Genomic DNA, 20,819 nt, shown 5'->3' on the forward strand with positions numbered 1-20,819 from the left:
TTTTAGGAACCTCTCCGGAACATAAGGCTCCAATATTTTCCACAATGATAGAAAAATATGCCGTTAATCTGGCCATTCATTTCCACTTCTTCCCATTCACTTTCTGCCACTTAACAATGGATCACGATTCTGGTCCTTGATGTCACTTTGGCATCACAGGGCAGAGCAGAGGAGGATGGTTTGTCTTTGACATTGCAGTTGAACACCACAGATTTGATTCTTGCTGTCTGTATTTTGGCAAAGGGATAAACCCCCTTGGCACTGGCAGCCCCCTCCTATCCTCCAAGGGTTCAGAGAAGAAAAAGTATGGCCATGATCAGGCAGACAGCAGGGGTAATACAGTCCTGACTGACAGAGCCCAGTCCCCTGTCACCACAGGGGTTACCTCTACTTACTCATTTTATGAATGTACCACATCCCATCTTTAAAGCTGCTCCTGTGGGGCCTGCTCACCCTGCTGGACAGCTGTTCCAGAGCCTGACCACCCTAATGTTCTCATTTCCAGCCTGAATTTATCCACAAGCAGCTTGTACCCAGTTGATCTAGTGCCAATATTGTCCTTTAACTTAAATGGCTCTTTTTCCTCCCTGCTGCTTGAACCCCTGATGTTTTTATAGCCAGCAATCACACCACCTCTCAGCCTCTGCTTTGCTAGGCTAAGCAAGCTGAGCACTCTGTACCTCCTCTTGCAACACAGACTCTCGCTTTCCCTGATATACTGTATAATCCTTTTCTGCATGATCCCACTTGCTGGAGTTCAGTATCCCAGACCTGCACATACAATGTGGTAGCACTTCTCCACCTTGCCTGGAAGCACCTCAGGTTTCACCCAGGAGTACATTTGCCCTTTCTCACACCTGCATTTTACCAGCAGCTCCTTGAAGTCAACTCACTCATCCTCCACTTCAGTCATTTCCCACTGATGAGCTCTCAGCCTGTAGTAGATACCTCTGATAGCACTCTCCACACGTATGACCTTGCATTTGTATCACTGTGTTTCATCCCACCTGAACCACTCAAGTAGTTTTCCATCTTCCAGGTCTTCCTTACGATATCCTGGTCCTTCACTGAAGTGGCATTGCTGCCCAGCCTGGTGTCAGCTGCACAAAATCGCAGCAGCACAATCCTAACAGCAGATTCTGATTTAACTGGCTGGTATCAGCCATGGCGAAGATGCCTGCCCACTCTGGAAAAGCCACTTGGGTAATTTTTGGGTAGTGGAGAAATTTGGTCTGAATATGAAGACAGTCACGGTAATGTTTCTTTATCATCTCTCATCAAACTTCCTGTGCCTGTCAGATCGGATTAAAACACTTCCCTAGGTTAGCACTTCATCACTACCTTAAATGGAAATAATATTAAGCATTTATAGCATTTATTAAAGGACTAGCGTAAGTTTAAACTTTGATTTATTTCATTTTCCTTGCTCGATAACCATTACTCATTAAAGGTTTCCAGAGCAAATAAACACAGTGCAAATATGAAGTTAGCATTTGCCAAAGAAGCACACGAGCGAACTGCAATTCATGCCTGTGCTGTTCATCAGTCAAGTACACAGGTTCAGATCCTGGGGTTGAGCAAGCAGGGACAGCCAAAGCAAATCCATTATTCAGTCAAAATGAGGAGCTCTCAAAGCTTTTTGTCCTAAACTGTCCTTATCAGGAGGCTCCATTTCCTGGCTGAAACATCCCCAGCTCCAAAGAGAGAAGCAACTGTGACCTTCAGCAGCTACTGAGAACAGCTGGAGCCATCTAAGCCAGGAGACAGTCTCTTCCTCTTGCACATATAATCAGCTGCCCATCCTCATTAGGTGCCAAGAGCAGCAGTTTACAGCTTCCCAGAGAAGCCAAATTGGTGCTGTCATGAATTACTGTAAGTGCTTGTTCCACACTCCTCGATAATGTCTTCCACTAGGGGCTGATCAGAAGGCAATATGTATTTTATTAGCATATGTTTCCTGCTCTAAGAACAGAACTAATCTTCACTTTGTCAGGGAGACAGTCATGTAAAAACCTTAACTGAGGCAGAGCATGACTGTCAACTTCACAAGCCATGGGCTTACTGGGGCACTGCAAGGCTGCACATCCTGATGAGGGGGAGCCTAGGAGTTAGAGAAGCAAAACTGGAAACTAGCACCTGAATTTGGTGGTGGGTGGGAAGGGAAGGAGAGCCACACTCCCCAGGTTGTGCAAGGAGCTTATGTTGCTGTCACTGTGGATGGTACTGAGCTAGACAGGTTACGTGTATGTCTAGCTGTGCTCGTTATCTCTCTCCTACTGTCTCACAACCGTATCTTCGATCCTGAAGGCACATGTCATCCTTCCGTTCAGACTGGAAGCTCTGTATTGCTGCTGCAAGATCTTCCCTGTTCTTGACAATGCCCTGCAAAGCCCCAAATCATCTCTCTGTCTGCAGCATGGGCATAAACTGAATAAAAGGGACAATATCGCTCATGTTGCTTCACAGCCCCCTCCTGCAAAGAGCAATAGTCTCTTTTGAGCCTTATATGTGAAAATTGGCACTGCTTGGTGTCTTACTGGATCCAACTTTATACCCATTCCTAATCTCAGTGAGCGAAGTCTCCTCTTCCATCCACTTCCTTGCACTGGACATGACTAGTACATGTCTATGCACACACTCTCAGCACTTCTGGCTCCAAGAAGAAAGAACAATCTGGCCCAAGTTTGCCCAGCTGCAGTTAGGTTGAGCTCTGAGCCATTTTGTCTATAATATGGTTGTAACTTACCAAGGGAGAGATGCTCCACCAACCAACAGGAGTTGCCATCTCCCAGGCTTCTTTCTGTGGGTTCTCTACAGGCCCTGGCAGAGTCCTCTGTTAGGGCACCTTTACTCTTAAAAACAAGTAATAAGGGATAGGCTATTGCTTACTAGAGCCGAAATAGCCTTTGTGTGGGACTCTGGACTTCCCAGCCTGGTAAGTGCAATTAAAGTATATAGTAAGTATCATTCCAGAGCCCATAGGCCACCACTAACTGAATCACACTTGCAGTCCTGCCTCTAGTAAAGAAGAGACAGGCAACACAGCATATACGGAGAGCCGTAAAGCCCTTCATGTTGCTTCATGAAGCAACATGTGCATGTCGCTGCTAGTGCAGGCAGCATGACTGCGTACGCTTAATTTCTTTATGAAACACAGTCAAAACATCTATCTAGTGCCTATCCTGTTTGTCACTAGCTGCAGGAGAGACTACATCTCTTCCAAACCCTTTCCCCTTCACACTCTCTCCTCTTATCTCCAACATGTTCTAGGAAGTGAGAGCCCAGGAAAAAAAAAACACAAAACCAAGAACAAAAGCCACAAAGGAAACAGAAACAAAAGAAAGAAGAGGTGGAAAATAGGAGGGGGATCAGGGAAGGAGAAGAAGGTGCACAAAGAAAAGACTCTGAAGCAGTAGGAGGAACATGGGCTGACTACTGAAACAACAGATGAGCAGAGTAAACATGAGGAAACTGCATCAGAGCCTATCGATAGTGACTCTGAAAAAAACTCAGTAACTAGCAAGTACCCCTTGAAGCCAGTGAAGGAGTGTGGATTAGAGATGCAGAAGAAGGACTTACTTTTATCTTTGATGTCTGGCAAGCATTTTTCATCCTGTGCTCAGCTTTGTAAAACACAAGCCAACAGCCTGCTGGATACGAACAAGCACAGTGGTGTGAAAACAACATCTCAAGCCTGCAAGGCTGATACGAGGGGTATATTGGTTGGGAAAATGTGATTATCTCTTCCCTCACATCCTCCTTACCTTGAACAATGGTGATAGGAGCTAGAGATAGATGAGATTTTGCTACTAGATGTGTTTTAAGGTCCCTTCCAACCCTTGGGATTCTGTGATTCTGTGATATGAGCCTTTCCAGTGATAGAATTTGTACTGTTCTTCTCAGGCACTGTAACTATTCTAAAACAGAGTCTAAAAGAGCTAGGAGTGGGAAAACTGTTCATAATTATTCCCTTGTACTAGGCAACATAAAAAAATATCTTGCTTTCTCTCTTGCACAGTCAGGTACTTGAATTGCACGAGGAGCAGTACTTACAAAGAGCGAATGTTAACACAAAATCATTGCTGCAAGGTGCCTTATGAATAGCAAGCCACCTTGTAGAACTTTCAGCTGTCCTGTTTTGGGCAGGCTACCTTACGTGTTGGGTCTGGCTGAGTGTCCTGGTTTTGAGCAGCAGCAGTCATAGCCAGGACAGCTGTCCCAAACTGACAAAAGGGATATTCCATACCATATGATGCTTGTTCAGCAACAAAAGCTGTAAGAAAGGCAGGGTGTGGGGGGTATGACGTTTGTTATTATAGTATTTGTCTTCTGGAGCAACTGCTATGTGTACTGAAGCCTAATTGATGGGAGGTAGCTGGACATGGGAAGTAGAGAATAAGTATTTTGTTTTCCTTTGCTTCTGTGTATGGTCTTTGCTTCTGCTTTATTAAACTGCCTTTATCTTGACCCACAGGTTTTGTTTTTTTTTCTCCATCTTACTTTCTCCACACCCCACCCTGCTGCAGAGGGGAGTGATAGAACAGATTGATGGGCACCTGACATCCAGACAGGGTCAACCCCACAACCTTACTTTGGATAATCAGAGGTGAGAAATGGTACCCTGAGACCAAGGCATCACTAACCTGTCACTGCCCATATTACCAATTTTCCCAACCAACTGATAACAAATGATGTGTGCACCACGGATAACCAGCTCAAGAATAAACATGAATCACACTGAAGAACAATTTATGAATATAAAAAACCAGCATTAGTCAGAGTAATTCATTAGTTAGGCGTCATTTGCTAAGCTTTCACTGTCAAAGGGAAGTCTCAATAGGGACATTGGAGATGTTAGGCAGACCTTAAGGAGGACACCTCATTCCATGGCTTCCAACCATTTCCAGTGAACTCACCAGACTTACCAGTGCTGATCTGGCCCGCATCAAGTTTCCCTAGGCAGCCTTGTGGAAATCACTCAGATCAGGGCTAACAACCATGGCTGGGCAGACACCTCTGCCTGAAGTGAGCAATGGCAAGGAAGAAACTCCCTTCCTTTGCTCTGAGTGGAGGCTCTGCTGTTGCTGACTTAGTACAGAATACATACACAAAATATGGAAAAAGCTCCTTGTTTCCCACTCCACCAAACATCCAGCTGTCCTGGAGTTTTCCGTTACAGCACAGGTAAAGAGGACCTTGTTCTAGCAGCTGGTCTCATTGACACATCATCCCCCATGACAGATTGCTAGGGATGAAAAGAGAGACGGCTCATTGTGCTGTCAGTGAGACTGACTGATGTTCTGTCCCATTGTCAGGCAGCTGAGCACATCTGAGTTAGGATCCTGCCCTCTCCACTCCCAAATGCCTGTGGCAAAGTTGCTGCTTTACCCCCAGGTCCTGCACAGCAGTCCCGCTAAGCTTCAAGCACAGCTTGTCCATCAAATGCTATTGATCAGCCAGCTCTCCTTCCACCAGTGTGTGCCACTCAATCCCACCGCAAGTTCCAAATCTCTCTTCCTCTTGCAGCCTAAAAAGGCAGTCTCACCTCTCCCTTCTCTTGTTTTCCCTGGCTTTGCATCATGATGGCTGTTCAAACCATCCATCAAGCACACCTCCTGCTGACACACTGGCTTCTTTCTGCATCCTTTTCTGCCTCTCTCAGGGCTGAGTTCTGCACAGCATCACACAAGCCACTAGCACAACTGAAGGCAATTGACATGAGAGCGCAAACGTAATCTGTCTATTCTCACTGCCTGAACAAATGTTGAAATAAAGAAAAATTAAAAAAAAAAAGCATCAGTGGAGGAGATGGGAGAGTTAGACCTGGAAAAACCACCTTTTCCTACTATGGAGGACGGCTCAGCAGGTAGGCGGAATTGCGTTGATTTGACGATGTCCCGTACGACAGCAGCCTGTGATCAGACATCAAACTGGCATCCAAGGTAAGCAAAAAAGAAGACAGGACTAAAGCAGCTTTCTGACAGATGTGGCTTAAAAGCCATCTTACAACAGAAGGTGTACTTTGAGATTCAATTCTGGGCAAAGAGTGAGAGGCCAAGTCACTGCAATCCCCAGCCGTAACACCTGTGAGACAGGAACGGTGCAGCCTGTGTCAAGTGAAATGATGGACAATAAAGGGATGTGCCATTTGTCCCACCCTGCAAGTGTTTTTATCCATGCAACATCTTACATGCAGCCAGGGCCACCATCTGCTGCTTCATGGTAAGTCACAGTCCTTTCCTCGCTGCAAACTGCCAGGACTGTGATATTCTAACAGGAAGGTGGAAAGGGAAAGGGACTTCCCCGTCCTGTTGCATGTGGCCTGTCTGTGCCCTGCACCGGGACATCAAACTGGGCTGTGCAGCTAAGCAGCCTCTCAGCAGGAGGATGTGGCTGTGGCACCACAAGCCCTTTTCCTTTTTCCAGGTAACACCAGGCCACTGTACCACAGGTCACATTTTATCCGGAGGTGAATGGGTCCCTCCCGACTTTACAAGCCACAAGTTCATCCTTTAAGCTTTCATTTTTGAGTACAAAAAGGACTTAGGAGGACAGCCCTGACTGCTTTTTAGCACCTGCAGTGTGTCCCAGATGAAAACCCCACTGCAGCACTAGTAGGGCGAAACACACGATAAGGCCATTGTAGTTCCTGTGCCCCAGGGAGCCTCGGGATGAAGGCTATGGACCCAAGCCTGCCACAGCCCTCCTGAGGCGGTTACCTTGGTGATGGCAGCGTTGCCCAGACAGCATGTAATCCCCCGAAGCCAGCAGAATGTTAGCCTAGTTGTTTGTAAAGTGAGTTCTGCCACCCCTGCCTGCCTTGTGCAGAGCTGCCTGCTTCTCTTGCCCCCCAGCCCCAAGTGCAGCCCTCAGGCACATCCCCAAGGCACTCGCACTCCATTTCCCAAGAATCTTTGCCTGAGGCCATAGTTGCACCTGCAGAAGAAAAGGGATTTTGTTCGCTTCCCAGAGCACAGGGTTGGGCTGTTGTAAGGGCCATCACCTGCTCGAGTACATCGCTTTGCTGTTTTCATAGCCTTTCCTAACCTGGGATCCAATAAACAAATGGGTTTATAGAATCATAGAATGATTTGGGTTAGAAAGGACCTTGAGGTCATCTAGTTCCAGCCTCCCTGCCATGGACAGGGATGCCTTCCACTAGATCAAGTTGCCCAAGACTCTGTCTGACCGGAACTTGAACACTTCCAGGGATGGAGCATTCACCACTTCTTTGAGCAACCTGTTCCAGTACATCACCACCCTCACAATAAAGAACTTCTTCCTTATATGTAACCTGGATCTCTCCTGCTTAAGTTTTAACCCGTTACCCCTTGTCTTATCGCTACAGTCCCTGATGAAGAGTCCCTCTCCAGCATCCTTGCAGGCCCGCTTCAGATGCTGGAAGGCTGCTATGAGGTCTCCATGCAGCCTTCTCTTCTCCAGGCTGAACAGCTCAAATTTTCTCGGCCTGTCTGCATATGGGAGGTGCTCCAGTCCCCTTATCATTCTCATGGCCTCCTCTGGACTTCTTGTGGTATCGAGGCAGACAAAGCAATAATGCATGCCTCTGTCTTGGTTTTATACTCCAGACACTGGTTACTGCTGACAATAGGAGGAGACAAGCTTTGGGATTGGATGCTCTCATTCCTCGTGAACTGGGTGGATTAGCTTGGTCTAGAAGTTTGTTCTACCCTAGCTGTCCAAACTCACTGTTTATTTTGTCACAGCATTTCTTACAAGCATTGTAAGATGCATCCAGCTTTACTAGGCTGGTTCCTCATGGGTCAAGGGCCTCACACATGGGTTCACCAAGCCATAGTGGTGCATGAATGGGGGAAGCACAGTGATGCGAGCCAATAGTGTTCCCAACTAAGCATTTACACAAAAGACTATCGGCTGGTGTACTGCTGCTCATCCTTCCTTCGGAGCGATACCACGCCTGCTTTGTGCATGAAAGAGTGAGACATGTCCCTGCCCTGTTCTTTGTGCCCTGGGAGGGGTGACCAGCTCCATGAGCTAATGAAGCCAGAGACAGACAGCAGTTGACAGATGCTGCTGAAGTGGGCTCAGAGGAGAGCAAAAGAACAACTCAGAGGCAGAAATGAAGAGATACAGATCTGCAGCCCGTGGACCTCAGCATAAACCTTCTCCTGCTGCGTTGCAATGGTCATCAGCGGAGTTAACCTTCCACTCTCATCACAATCATTAAATTCCTGCTAACGCCTCTGTCCGATGTCTGTCCAAACAGCTCTGTTAACTGTCACCTCCCCACACGGTGAGCCTGGCTCCCCACTGCCGCAGCTCTCATTAATGCTGCTCTGGCTGCCTGATGAGGCAAGTGGCAGCCGACTCTGGAGCCCAGATGAGTTTTGTAGACAGCAGGGGATGTTTATCCAACATGGAGGGGATGAAAGTACAAACAAAGAGAGACTGTACAATTACTCAGGCATCGCACAGGGCCAGTCTCATTAAGGATGGCCTCCGTGACAGGAATTAATCTGAAGTGACAAGCCAGTGAGCTAATTTAGCAAATGGGTTTGGGGCTTGGCCTTGTGCAAATTTCAGGGGTTGCTCCAGCAGGTACAGCTGAGCCTGCTCCGAGGAGGGGAAAGGCAGGAATGTGTTAAATTGGCCCTGTTCTGGCCTGAGCCTGTGTATTAGTAGTTATGGAGGAGACAGCAGCCCCAGGTCTCCTTCAGGGGCACAATGAAGATTAAACTTCTCTATTGCACCAATACCTTCTCCTTCTTTCTCCTGCAGCCTCAGGTCACGGATGGGTTCCAGCTCATTAAGTGCACAGTAATTCTGCCCCTATTCCCTGTAACTATAACCGCCAGCCCAACTCAGATCTTTCCTCCATGATGCAACCTGCTTGCAATATTAGATGGCTTTTCATTTCTCTTTAATGTTAAAGCAGAGCCCTGGGAGGGGGTAATGCACACAGAGAGAAACAAGCAACTTAAAAGGCTTTTTATTTTTTAAGCAAAGATCAGGTTTGGGGAGGCTGCTTTGAGTCCCCAAGCAATGAAAAATATGTTCAGCTGGAGCGCAGCGCCCGATGCCTTTCTATGCTATATGTGTAATTAAAAAAGATGACCAAACAAATAGCCCAAAAGCCTCATGGCATCTGCCTGCACCTAAACCACCCAAGGCTGTGAACTCCTTGAGTTCACTGGCTAAAGGGAAATAAGGTGATTGGCAATTTGATCAGTTGCCTTGGAGCAAGGAAAGAAAAACCTCCCAAACTGTCAGGACAGATGTCTGAGGCCTCTGCCACTCCTCAGAGGGGATCTACTCTTCTCTGAATCTCCTCAACACAATGCCACTGCCTAAGCACACCTGACTGATGAACACTGGGAATTAAGAGCCTCTTTGCCAAGACATACATCTGAGGCTTTACAATGAGCTTGCTCCACATTGCTATCGTATGTGCCTTGCCTGGGTCAGTGGCTCCAAGCTGTCAGGCTGTTTATTTGGTTTTAATCAGAAGTTAATTCTTATTCTACTGGAACTGGTACGTCTGCTCCACAGTGGCAAGAACAATCAGCTCCCGTGGAATTGCACCCGACTGTCTCACTGGGAGCCCCCATGCATCGCTTAGGAAACCAAATTCCCCCAGACTGCTTGCAATCCTCCCAGGAATGCCCAAGCCAAACCAGCCCTCAGAAGCTGTTGAACAGCAAGAGCTGGAGGAGCCACAGCACCAGCCAATTAATAAGCAGCACTTTTACTCTCACCCAGCCCCATTTTCAGCAGCTGCAGCAAGCAAATTTAATTGAAGGGCTCCCAGGTGCCTTGCAAAGCATCCTGCTACTTGGGGATCTTCACATTACATATGCCAAGAGCTCTTCAAGCAAACCAGGGAAAGTGAAATGAAAACCAGCAAACCATTTTACAACCAGTGCGCATCCCAGCTCAGCAAGAGTTAATCCCCTCAGGCAGCCCCTCACCACTCCGAGACTGCAGGCTCCTGCCATCACATTCGTTCATCCTTCAGATGCTGAAGAGCACCTGCCAAGGACCACTGAGGCTGGGGAGCTCCCAGGGCTGGAGAAGAAGGTGGGCTAGCTGGCTGGGTAAGCTTTCATTAGCTTGATGCTGGTAATAAATCAGTAGTGTCTGGCTGCATGTAAGGCCTGTTTTATCTGAGGAGAACATTCCACTTCAATCCTAGCTCTCTAGGGGGATTTTTGTACCCCACCAGACAGTGCCTGGAAGGCAGTGTATCCAGGGAGGAGGGCACACAGGCAAACAGCAGCTCCTCATTCAGGCAGACAAATCCCCTTTCTTAAGAGCTCTCCAGTCAGCAATACTTTAAAGCTTTTGAGCTTTTCGTAATTATATTCAGTAATGTCACTATACTCTGTGGTCCAATGATGGAACAGCAGGATACAAAGCTTAGCACAGGTGCCCCAGCATGGAGAAGGTGCAACAAGGCAAATAAGCCTGTGAGACAGGGAAGAGGGTGATGGCCCAAATAAAATAGTGAAAGGTCAGATGTCTCACTTGGGCTCCAAGCAGCCTTGAGACATCATGGGCAAAACATCAGGAATGCAGGACAAGGAGCACAGAGGCAACACTGGGAAGCAGCAGGCTGGAGATGAGAAGGGATGTGATCCACATTTCCATTTCATGGAAATGAAAAGGGCTCAGTGAGACCTCAGTATGGCACATGGAGATAGAGACCTCATCGTGAAATGCAAGTGTCTTCACTGGAGGGAGTCAATGAAGAGGGGATACCATGAAAGCCTTTTCCAGAGCGTTTCCTACTTGTGCTTGATGAAGTGGTAACAAATCTCCCCTGCTTCCTCCTCTCTCTGTTCTTCCTTATTCAAACCAAGGCCAGCACGATGACACCTGTAGACATTGCTAAGAGCCTGCCCATACATGAGACTGGGCTACAGCAGGGCCATGGTGTAACAGTCCTCTAAAACACACTGCTCAATACTCATAACTATGTGGTGTAACTGGTGGAGTTATAACAGTAGTAACTGATGGGGCACAAACAAAACCAGGGGGGTTAAATTTGCATGGGTACTCAGCTTACTTCATGTCATAACTTAAAGCAGAAATGAGATTTTCCTTTCTCTTGATCCCTTTCAGTAGAAGCTCAATGCAGAACAGACACCAGATTACTTCTAGGCACCTTGCAAAAGGAAAAAAACCAAAACCCAAACCCCTCAACATCACTGGAGAAGGATAAAAATCACAAATTGGTTCATGGAGTTGCAGTGCTGATAATAGCGAAACTTGGCTCAGAGGGAAGGGGTACTATGACAAACTGCCTTCATTATTAGAGGCTCCCCTGTGCCCTGTATTCTTATTAAGCACTTCCAATGTGCTCTACGCAGTCTGAGTAGCAAACAAAGGCTGTCCCACCCCAGAGAGCTCACAATCAAACAGAGATGTAAAACTGCAGCCTACTGTGCAGAACTAGAGGAAAGAGACTCTTGGATCTTTTTAATTATTTTGTTTTTCATCTACAGTAACAAACTTTCCTCACAAAAAACATTTGCTTCCAAGCTACCACTGAATGACAAGAACCACCAATTTTATGTGTCCCCATTTTTAAAAAATGTTGAACACAGCCATTTGCTGAGCTTGGATGAAAGTACCTTGTAATCCTGCTAGGTTAATGTGCTTTTTAAAAACACTAGACTCTTTTTCTCTAGCCTTCTTCAACCAGTCATCTCTTTAGATTCCCCTCAGTTTTCCCTCCTCATCCCCCCATATGATTTCTCTTCAGACTCAGAAACCTTGAAACCCACCTTTCTCCCCTGCTGAGTTTATATAGTCTAAATAGCTTCATTACTGTGGCAGTATGAAAGCCTTTCTCCAACACAAACAGCTGATGACTTTTTCCTGCAGTTCCTGCCTGAAGAGCTCTTCAGCTTATTCTCTTTATTTCAAACAAGTGAGGAGTATGGAATTCCGCTTTCTTGAGTCTTTGGCCTACAGAATCTACAATACCTACTAATGACCATGGGGTTTTGTTCACATTAAACCCCCATTCAAAACACTGAGCATGAACAGTCTGATGGGAGGCAGCAAGGCCTTGAAAGCCCTTGATCGCACCCAATGCCAGGTGTAAAAGCAAATGCAGAGCTGTACAATTGGCCTGTCTCTTCCATTCGATGAGGAAGGTGCAAGACCAAGAGGATCTGGCAATTTCATCACCTTCAGCTCTTCATTGGCAAGAAGACATTGATGTAACTGCATCCTGAGAGATCCTCTTCCCAAATGCATGTGTTGAGGACTCCAGAAGAGCAGATCTTACCTGCCGGACTTCCAGGCGGTACTTGAGGATGGGATCCACAGCATCAGGCTCCTTCTGTGTCCACTGCAAGATGTATGAGTAATTCTTGGATTGCTTCTGGCTCAAGGTGGGGTTGGGAGTGTCATAGTAAAACTCTGGGCTGTAAGCCTTTGCTGGAGGGGAAAAAAAGAAAGGGGTGGAGGAAAGCAAAAGTGTGGGATAAAGGGGAACATAAATTACAGAGAGACACAGTGAGAGTGGAACAGCTCCATTTGCCCAGCTTGTCCATTTGCTTTTGACATGATGAACACCTTTACTATTGCAGCTGGTGTTGCACTGATGCACCATCATTTTCTGTGAATCATGACTGCTTTCAGAGCCTAAACTACTGGGAAGGTTAGCAGCCCTGCAACACCAGCAGGACTTGACTGACACCAGAGAAGGTGGGAACAACTTCAGTTCTCCAGCTGGAACCAGCTCTCGGATTTTCTGTCTTACTTTGTAGTTTAGACTGAGGTAAGAGCTTTAAACAGGTATTTCTCCTGTTTCATCTGCCGCTTTACAGAGTCTCCTGCTAACAAATCATGAGGAAAGATCATCTGGCCAGTAGGTCATAGGAAAAGTGTTATTTATCACACAGGGACCATAGCATTAAAAAAGGAGACCTTGCTCCTTCTGCATCTCCCCTGCCTTGGCAACACAGTGCTCCAGTCTCTTTCTAACATGACAGTCGACTCAGCAGCAAAGGGGATGCTGACCTCAGCCTGGGCAAAAACAGCAGGAGCTTTTACAGGGATGGAGATGTCTTTTCTAAACCTACATCTCCCCTTAAAAACAGAGGGCAGCAGGAGGAAGGGAAACAAGGGAGAAATTATGGACCAGAGAGAAACTGGATAGTTCAAAGAAGGGATTTCCTGTCATTTCCCCAGCCGCTGCTGTCCTGAATCTCTACCAAACAGAATTCAAATGCTGCTGCCATGTAGCCCAGTGACTGATGGACTAATGCACAGGGCCCAGAAGCAACTCAAGATCTTACCCACAAATGGTTTTGCCCTCTTTGTAATTATCTTCATTTACCCCTGTGAACCTCAATTTCTGGCAAGTTCTGTCCTGGCAGGAGTTGGACATGAACCAAAACTCTCCATTCTGGATTCAGGTCCAGTCTGGACTTGCACAGACCAGAAAGATGCCTGGGCAGCAAGGGGTGCTGGAGAGCAGAACAGGCAGAAACATCATCTCTCTAGGCAGTTTGCTGCACCTTTCCACTTGAATCACAGGACCTGCCATTCCAAGTGGTTATAATTAGTCTCGACAAGATTCAATGTTTATTTTTTATTAACTCAGATGGATAATATTGATGTTTATTTCCAAGTCCTTTTTTTCTTATTATTTTTATTGACTTGGATTTTTGCATAAGTGAGAAGTTCGGAACCACCTCAAAGACTAATTGCTGCTTATTCGACTTGTATTGACTGTGGAAGTCAAGCTTCATAATAGATTCTAAAATAATATCAGAACTGATGATAGTCATCCTCTTGCATGATATTAATTCCTTATTAATTGACTTCAAGATAGAAACAGAAGCTAAAAACCAGCATTCAAACAGAAATAAAGCACATCAAAATACTTTTGGAATTTCCTTTCCAGCAACTTAACCATCGATGGGAAGTTTTCTCTTCTGCTTACAGCTGATGGGAAGAGCTAGAGGTTTTTCACTCCATCTTTCAGGGGTTTCCTGTGCTTCTGGCTAGTGAGAGTGCAGGTGGTGATCAGTATGGACTGTTCTGACAACTTGCTCAAGAGGAGGGGATTGGATGTCTCACTAGCCTTCCAAAACAACTCAGAAAGTTAATCTCCCAACCACAGAAGAAACTAATCCCACCCTGGGCATATTTATGCACTCTGTTTCCAGTATACCTGAACACCTCACAGTCACAAATGAGTCACTGCCTCCCTGTCAGATAGGAAGGTTTATGATACTTCTTTCATAGAGAAGAAATAAAAAGAGACTGTGCCATCCTCCCTGCTTGCACTGGAAGGCTGTGGCTGACGAGACTTACAACTGCAGCCCAAGCGCAGCAGTCTACCTACTGGATTATTTTTCAGGCTGTCCTATGATCTCAGAAAGTCTCATTGATTTCTAACTGGCCAAGACACAGGGAGAGATGTCTGGAGGTGAAAAGGTACCTTCAGATACCAATGCTGTGGAAATGGAGAAGGGAGGAAGGAAAATAAATGCTTGCTGCTTTCCCGATGAGTGGTTTCTAGGGATGAATGCTGCTTTCTGCTGAGGGGATGGTATCTTGTGGGGCACAGCATGGCACACCAGGTGGCAATGTATATGTTACTACTTCCAGCAAGAAATTTAGGTCCTGGGAGCATTCCAAAGCTTGCTAGGGACACAGTTTGCTGTGGCGGCTGAAAGCAGGATATGTTTCGCTTCACTTAGTGACATGAGAGTTGTAAGCATATGAAGGGGTAAAGAGGGACAAGGTTCTCAAGCAAAATCCACTGCCAAACAAATTCCAGCAAATCTCAAGACAAGAGAGCAAGGTCATGAAAATGGACCCAAACAGTATAAGTGGTTTGGACTTCCCCATTTCTGTGCATCACAGAGTTACAGCATACCTGAGCTTTTCCAAACCCTTGGAAAGATCTGCTTCAAAACGAGGCCTCTCCGAATGTTATTTATTCTCCTTTGTTCAGCCCTGACTCGAAAAGTATTATAAATTGGCCCTAGACTGACAACCAGCATTTTGGCTGAATTTATGGCTTATTAAGGCAACTTCACTGGAAAACTCTTCTAGAAACTGGTGCTCAAGTCAATTCTGGGGTCATGAAAAACTCAGATTTAATGATAGCTGGAGAGGCCAGGTCAGATGTGTGGGTTCAGATGCTATAACTCTGCCATCCCCCTTTGCAGGTGCTGGAGAGGAGTCCTGTTACGGTGCCTGCTGGATTCACAGAACACTGTGAGCAGCAAATCATAGAATCATACAATAGTTAGGGTTGGAAAGGACCTCAAGATCATCAAGTTCCAACCCCCCTGCCATGGGCAGGGACATCTCACACCAAACCATCCCACTCAAGGCTTCATCCAACCTGGCCTTGAACACTACCAGGGATGGAGCACTCACAGCCTCCCTGGGCAACCGATTCCAGTGTCTCACCACCCTAACAGGAAAGAATTTCCTCCTTATATCCAACCTAAACTTCCCCTGTTTAAGTTTTAACCCGTTACCCCTTGTCCTGTCACTACAGTCCCTGACGAAGAGTCCCTCCCCAGCATCCCTATAGGCCCCCTTCAGATACTGGAAGGCTGCTATGAGGTCCCCACGCAGCCTTCTCTTCTCCAGGCTGAACAGCCCCAACTTCCTCAGCCTATCTTCATACGGGAGGTGCTCCAGTCCCCTGATCATCCTTGTGGCCCTCCTCTGGACTTGTTCCAACAGTTCCATGTCCTTTTTATGTTGAGGACACCAGAACTGCACACAATACTCCAGGTGAGGTCTCACAAGAGCAGAGTAGAGGGGCAGGATCACCTCCTTCGACCTGCTGGTCACGCTCCTTTTGATGCAGCCCAGGATACGGTTGGCTTTCTGGGCTGCGAGCGCACACTGCAGCTGGCTCATGTTCATTTTCTCATCGACCAGCACCCCCAAGTCCTTCTCTGCAGGGCTGCTCTGAATCTCTTCTTTGCCCAGTCTGTAGCTGTGCCTGGGATTGCTCCGACGCAGGTGTAGGACCTTGCACTTGTCATGGTTGAACTTCATAAGGTTGGCATCAGCCCACCTTACAAGCGTGTCAAATCCACTGAGCATAGTACTCACTCCCAGCTCATGTTTGTCCTAGCAGGCACTGTGAAACACAGGCCGTAAACTCAGCAGACGTAAAGAAGGTACAGGAACACATAATACATTGTTTGTTTGTTTGTTTGTTTGTTTTTAAAGGGAAAATTAGATAGAAACCTCTTGGGAGGATGTAGAGAGCCTTTCCCTCCCCCTTGATCAATACCTGTCTACAACAGAGGTTGTCCAAGCTTGAAAACTGGTGGTATACCCTTGAGTATCTTTCAGGCAAGTGGTTGAACACTGCTACAATGTACCAGCGGCTGGCACTAACTGCCCAAGGTCCATCCCAGATTTGAAGAACTGCCTGAATGATTGAGGCAGATCTCCCTATTTGCTTATGGAAATTCATCCGTTCTGAGCACAGCACTATGTTCAGGGGAAACAGCAGGGGTTGCCTGTACGGGCACTAGTTTATGGGAGCAAGCTTCCCCCCTCCATGATCCCATCCAACAGCTCACCCCGATGTGCACTCTGTGACTTACCAGACACCTGGAAGAGGCAGGTGGAGACTCCCACATCGTTGGAAATGCTGCACTCATAGCTACCGCTGGTCTCCCGGCTGACGCTGTCCACCTTCAGCTCCGAGTAATCCTGCTGCTCTGCCGGCGGCTGCGCCAGAAGGGACCCATTGAAGCGCCAGACGGAGGTGGCCACCTTCATGGGGCTGCCCTTCAGCATGGTGCAGCGCAGGGTGATGCTGCGCCCCATACCCTGACGCACGTCCTGGAAGGGTGGCTCCACCACGGGGGGGACTGGAGATGGAACAGAGCAACAGACAGGGATGCCATCAGGTAACAGATACCTTGTTAAGCACAGTCACCACAGGGGTCCCTCTGAGGGGATAGACACCTAGGATTTCCAAGAGGATATTGATTTTCTAGCAGCAGCCAGGCTTCATAAAGCCTAAAGCAGCAATAGTCACCCGACATCCCCTTCTGACTGGGCTGGGGCCACCTCTCACATCCCTCCTATTTACTAAGGAGGGGTGGCCTTTAGCAAGTACTGATCCCACAGTGAGATACTGCTCGGAGCAGCTACCAAGCCCTGATCTTTCATGTGAGAAGTGCAACTCCAGCAGTTGAGTGCCACAGCTTGCAGTCAATCCTCAAATATTAATCAGAATAACCATGGTCTTCATACCCAGTATAAACTGCACTCCCTGAGCAGGCTGGTATGCTCCCAAGCAGTTACATTCATGTTCTTCTGGTCAATATTCGACAGAGTTATCTTCAGATGAAGGGATACGCACCAACTGTCCCCACAGAGCACAGACCTCAAGGGGTGTTAGAAGGCCTCTCCCAAATACATCAACACAACAGGGACTGGCTACAGGTACTCTGGGTCTATTTTTACCTCTGGCAGCAATTCCCTTACACTGGGAGGTGAGTCATGTGTCTCCATGTCAGCTTCTCTGCCAGTGGTGAGAATTGTGATGTGTTGCCACGTCCTATGCAAAGGGAGGCTACTAAGTCTTGTTCCTTAACACTTGTAAAAATTCACAGGAACCTCACAATTTGGGCATTGTTGGGGCAGAGCAAGAAGACTGCTCTGGACTGGTATTGCTTTCTGTTACCCCTTGTTTGATGCAATGGCAGAGGACTTAAATCTTCACAACCATCTGATGCACATGTTTCACTTGCAGTAAACAATTAAAACACTACAGCACAGGAACAACCAGAAGCTCTCCCTCTAAAGTGAGAGGAACTTCCTGAACACAAAACAGCTGTTAGCCTGAATGTAATGATTTATAGCACCTCCAGCACAATCACAGCTCACCTTCTCCAGGTTCAAAGCATCTCTCTTCCACTGAAAATTCTACACACTACAGATCTACAAAGCACCTGCCTCCTCTAAAGGTCCACAGAGCTGCCAAGCACAGACAGGCTCAAAGACCTGCAACACACAGCATCTGCAATACCATGGACACAGCTCCACCACGAACAATAGGTTACGCGGCATCCCTGCTGCCCTGAACATAAGCGTGCCCAAGGAGCTCCAGTACACTAGTCACTCTCCTCCCATGGCCTGACCCAGCAAGACCCATCTACAGCTCCATCTCTGCCTTCACCACAGATGAAGGCGGTGCACGCACCACCCCATTGGTCTGCATGCATAGTGTCCCCTCTCCCAAGGTCTGCATCTGGGAGTTTGCTGTGTGCAAGTATCCCCTCCACCTGACAGCCCTTGTTTGACAGTGGCTGATTGTTTTCTAGGTACCTGTTCCCAACTCTCAGCCTCCAGGCCCTTGGCTGCACTTAAGTGGATTAAAAACAGCCCTTGACTGAGCTCATGTTGCCGTGCTGAGTGGCATGGTCAGCTCATTACAGATGGCTTTGCTAGTGATGTGTCTCTGCGGGTGCTCCAAGTGCTGACTTGCCTTTGGCTCACACGTCTCCCACCTCATGGTGAGAATAATGTGAGAAGTTGTTTGATTAGACCTAGTGCCATGAATATGTCATCTCCATCCCTAGCTGCTATCCCATTTCTGGGGTCACACCTGCTCCTTAATTGAAGCCGGTGGGGTCTCACATTATGATCAAGGTTAGCTGGTGACGTAGGGAGGAAAAAAAAGGAAGAAAAAAAAATAGACAAAGGGGAGAGAAAGAGAAAGGAAGACTTAAAAAATGGCACAGCAGCTCCAGATGTATGCAAAGCAATCTATCCGATAAGGAGGACAGAGAGGGGTGGGAGAGCAGCTTCCCTCACTGCATGTTTATACAGAGCTGGGACAGGGAAGAGAAAGGTCTGAAACCGGACAAAATGCCCTCTGCAAGGACACATGCTGCAAGGAAAGTGGCCTCCCTGACCTCACCGAGGGAGTGCCTGGGGCTGGTAAAGGGCCACAGAGGAGCAGGGCTGGGACACTCCAGATGCTTCCTTAGGCCACAGGAGCAGCAGGGCAGCCAAGGATGCAGAATATATTTAATTTTCTTCAGCTGGGAAATGGGATTTACCTGATTTACACTGGGACAGGCTCTGGGCCTGTTATCACCTTGCGAAGGGAATGTCTGAAAGTGTCTATAAAGTAAAAACTGATTGCATCTTCTCCTTTTGTCTCTGGCACTAAGAAACACCCGGTGAGCATCAACTCTGCAGCTAGCCCTGGAGCCCCTGGGGTTTCTGGAGAGAGAGCTGAAGCAGGTCGTCCCATCACTGCAAAGGATGCAGTCCTACGCCAAGGAGCCACTATTCCTGAAAGCTGCCAGTAGATATGAAAGCAAAGAAAGGTCAACAGCAATTACAGAGCCAGACATCAGTTCTGGCCTCCAATGCCTATTGGGGAGCCCATATTTCTTCAAGTAGGTTATACACAAAAGGGAGACCCGCTATCAAGGCTGGAATCAGTCTGCAAATCCTAGCAGATAACAACACAGCCTTTTCCAATTTCTGTCTTAAATGCAAAAGAAAGCTTGTTTAAATGAGCTGGTGCTCTGATTCCCCAGAAATGGGAATCAAACAGGTCCAGGATATCTGAGATGGTGATTGCCTCAGAGCAGAGACCTCCAACATGCTCCCTGCATGGACACCTTTAGGAAGCTGCAGGAAATTATAATGATTTTCCAGGTGCCTCTCATATTCACAGGGAAGCAGCATCCCTGCTGGCTGCAAGGGAGCAATTCTATTCTGGCTCATTAAGCTGCCATTGTACTCTTTGGGAGCTTGGATATCAACCCCAGTTTTTAGCCCATTTCCAAAGGCAGAGGTCCTTGTCCAGAGGCTCCTCAAATGCCTTTCTGTATCTCCCCTGAACTCCTGTGCATGCAGCTGAAGCAGCCACATTACAAGCAGCAGGTTGCAACCTTTCAAGGAGGAGGTTAAAAAAACTCTCTGCATATACAGGGCTTCAGGATCCCCTGGTAAGAAACACAGCAAATATAGATGATTACTGTTTTCTCTTGGCATGCAACTTAACTCTAGAAGAGCTAGCTGAGAGGAGGAGTGATGAAAGGGGTGAAGAGGGCAGTGCATTACTGTTTTAGACAACACTGAAGGAGTAAGGCTCCTCCAGCAGCCTTGTTAAGCTGTGACAGACTGCCTTTGCAGCAGGAAAAGCTCGCTGGGAGCAAATCAGTTCAGTGGAATACAGGCAACCTACTCCAGCATGCCAGGCACCCTAAGGCAAAGCTGGGTTGCAGGCAGCTCCCTTGCTGTGAGCCAGAGCAGATGCTCTGCACCGAAGGGTTGCTAAGCTAGCACAGTGTTCATAATGATGAAGGGCAAGAGCAAGGGACGCACAACAGAAAAATGTCAAGTGTCCAGGGGTGTTGCTTTGTTCCCCAATAACCTCTTATTTTCTTGGTTTCACTGGAAATAGCCAGGACTGAAATGCTCATCCTTCTGGATAAGCAAGAAGTGCACCGCCTGTTGAGCTACGGTCAAGACTATGAGTATTTAAAGTCTATTTTTATTTAGCCTTGAGGAAGGGAGGAGTGTCCTTTCTTACAAAAGCCAAAGTGCTGGCGGAGAAACCAATCTTCTTGCACTGTTACTGTGCTGTCCTGTGTGGTCACAGCTCAAGAAGGGGTACTATGTGGTTCCTGCAATGCTGCCTGATTGCTGCAGGTTCTCATCAAATCCACACACCTTCAGAAGGCAGAGAGGCTTCTTTCACCAGCGGTGAAGTCAGAGCATCCCAGGATGGCAGTGATGCACTGTGGAATTTTTTTCATTTGTTGGGTAAATACAGAAAGAAAATTTGAAGTGATTTTTTT

General features: G+C 47.2%; 1 protein-coding gene across 5 annotated transcripts in view; it reads right to left on the reverse strand.

The window, feature by feature from the left end:
- The window catches only part of MDGA1 (MAM domain containing glycosylphosphatidylinositol anchor 1), a 154,783-nt gene that overhangs the window by 39,827 nt on the left and 94,137 nt on the right, over positions 1–20,819 (reverse strand). For all 5 annotated transcript variants that reach the window (XM_065680015.1, XM_065680014.1, XM_065680013.1 and 2 more), the window contains exons 10-11: positions 16,590–16,859; positions 12,278–12,429 (exon numbers count right to left, since the gene is read on the reverse strand). In XM_065680015.1, coding sequence (XP_065536087.1) covers positions 12,278–12,429; positions 16,590–16,859 — 422 coding nt within the window. The remainder of the gene's footprint in view (positions 1–12,277; positions 12,430–16,589; positions 16,860–20,819) is intronic.

The sequence above is a fragment of the Lathamus discolor genome, chromosome 5 (genome assembly GCF_037157495.1).
Source record: "Lathamus discolor isolate bLatDis1 chromosome 5, bLatDis1.hap1, whole genome shotgun sequence".
Lineage (NCBI taxonomy): Eukaryota > Metazoa > Chordata > Aves > Psittaciformes > Psittacidae > Lathamus > Lathamus discolor.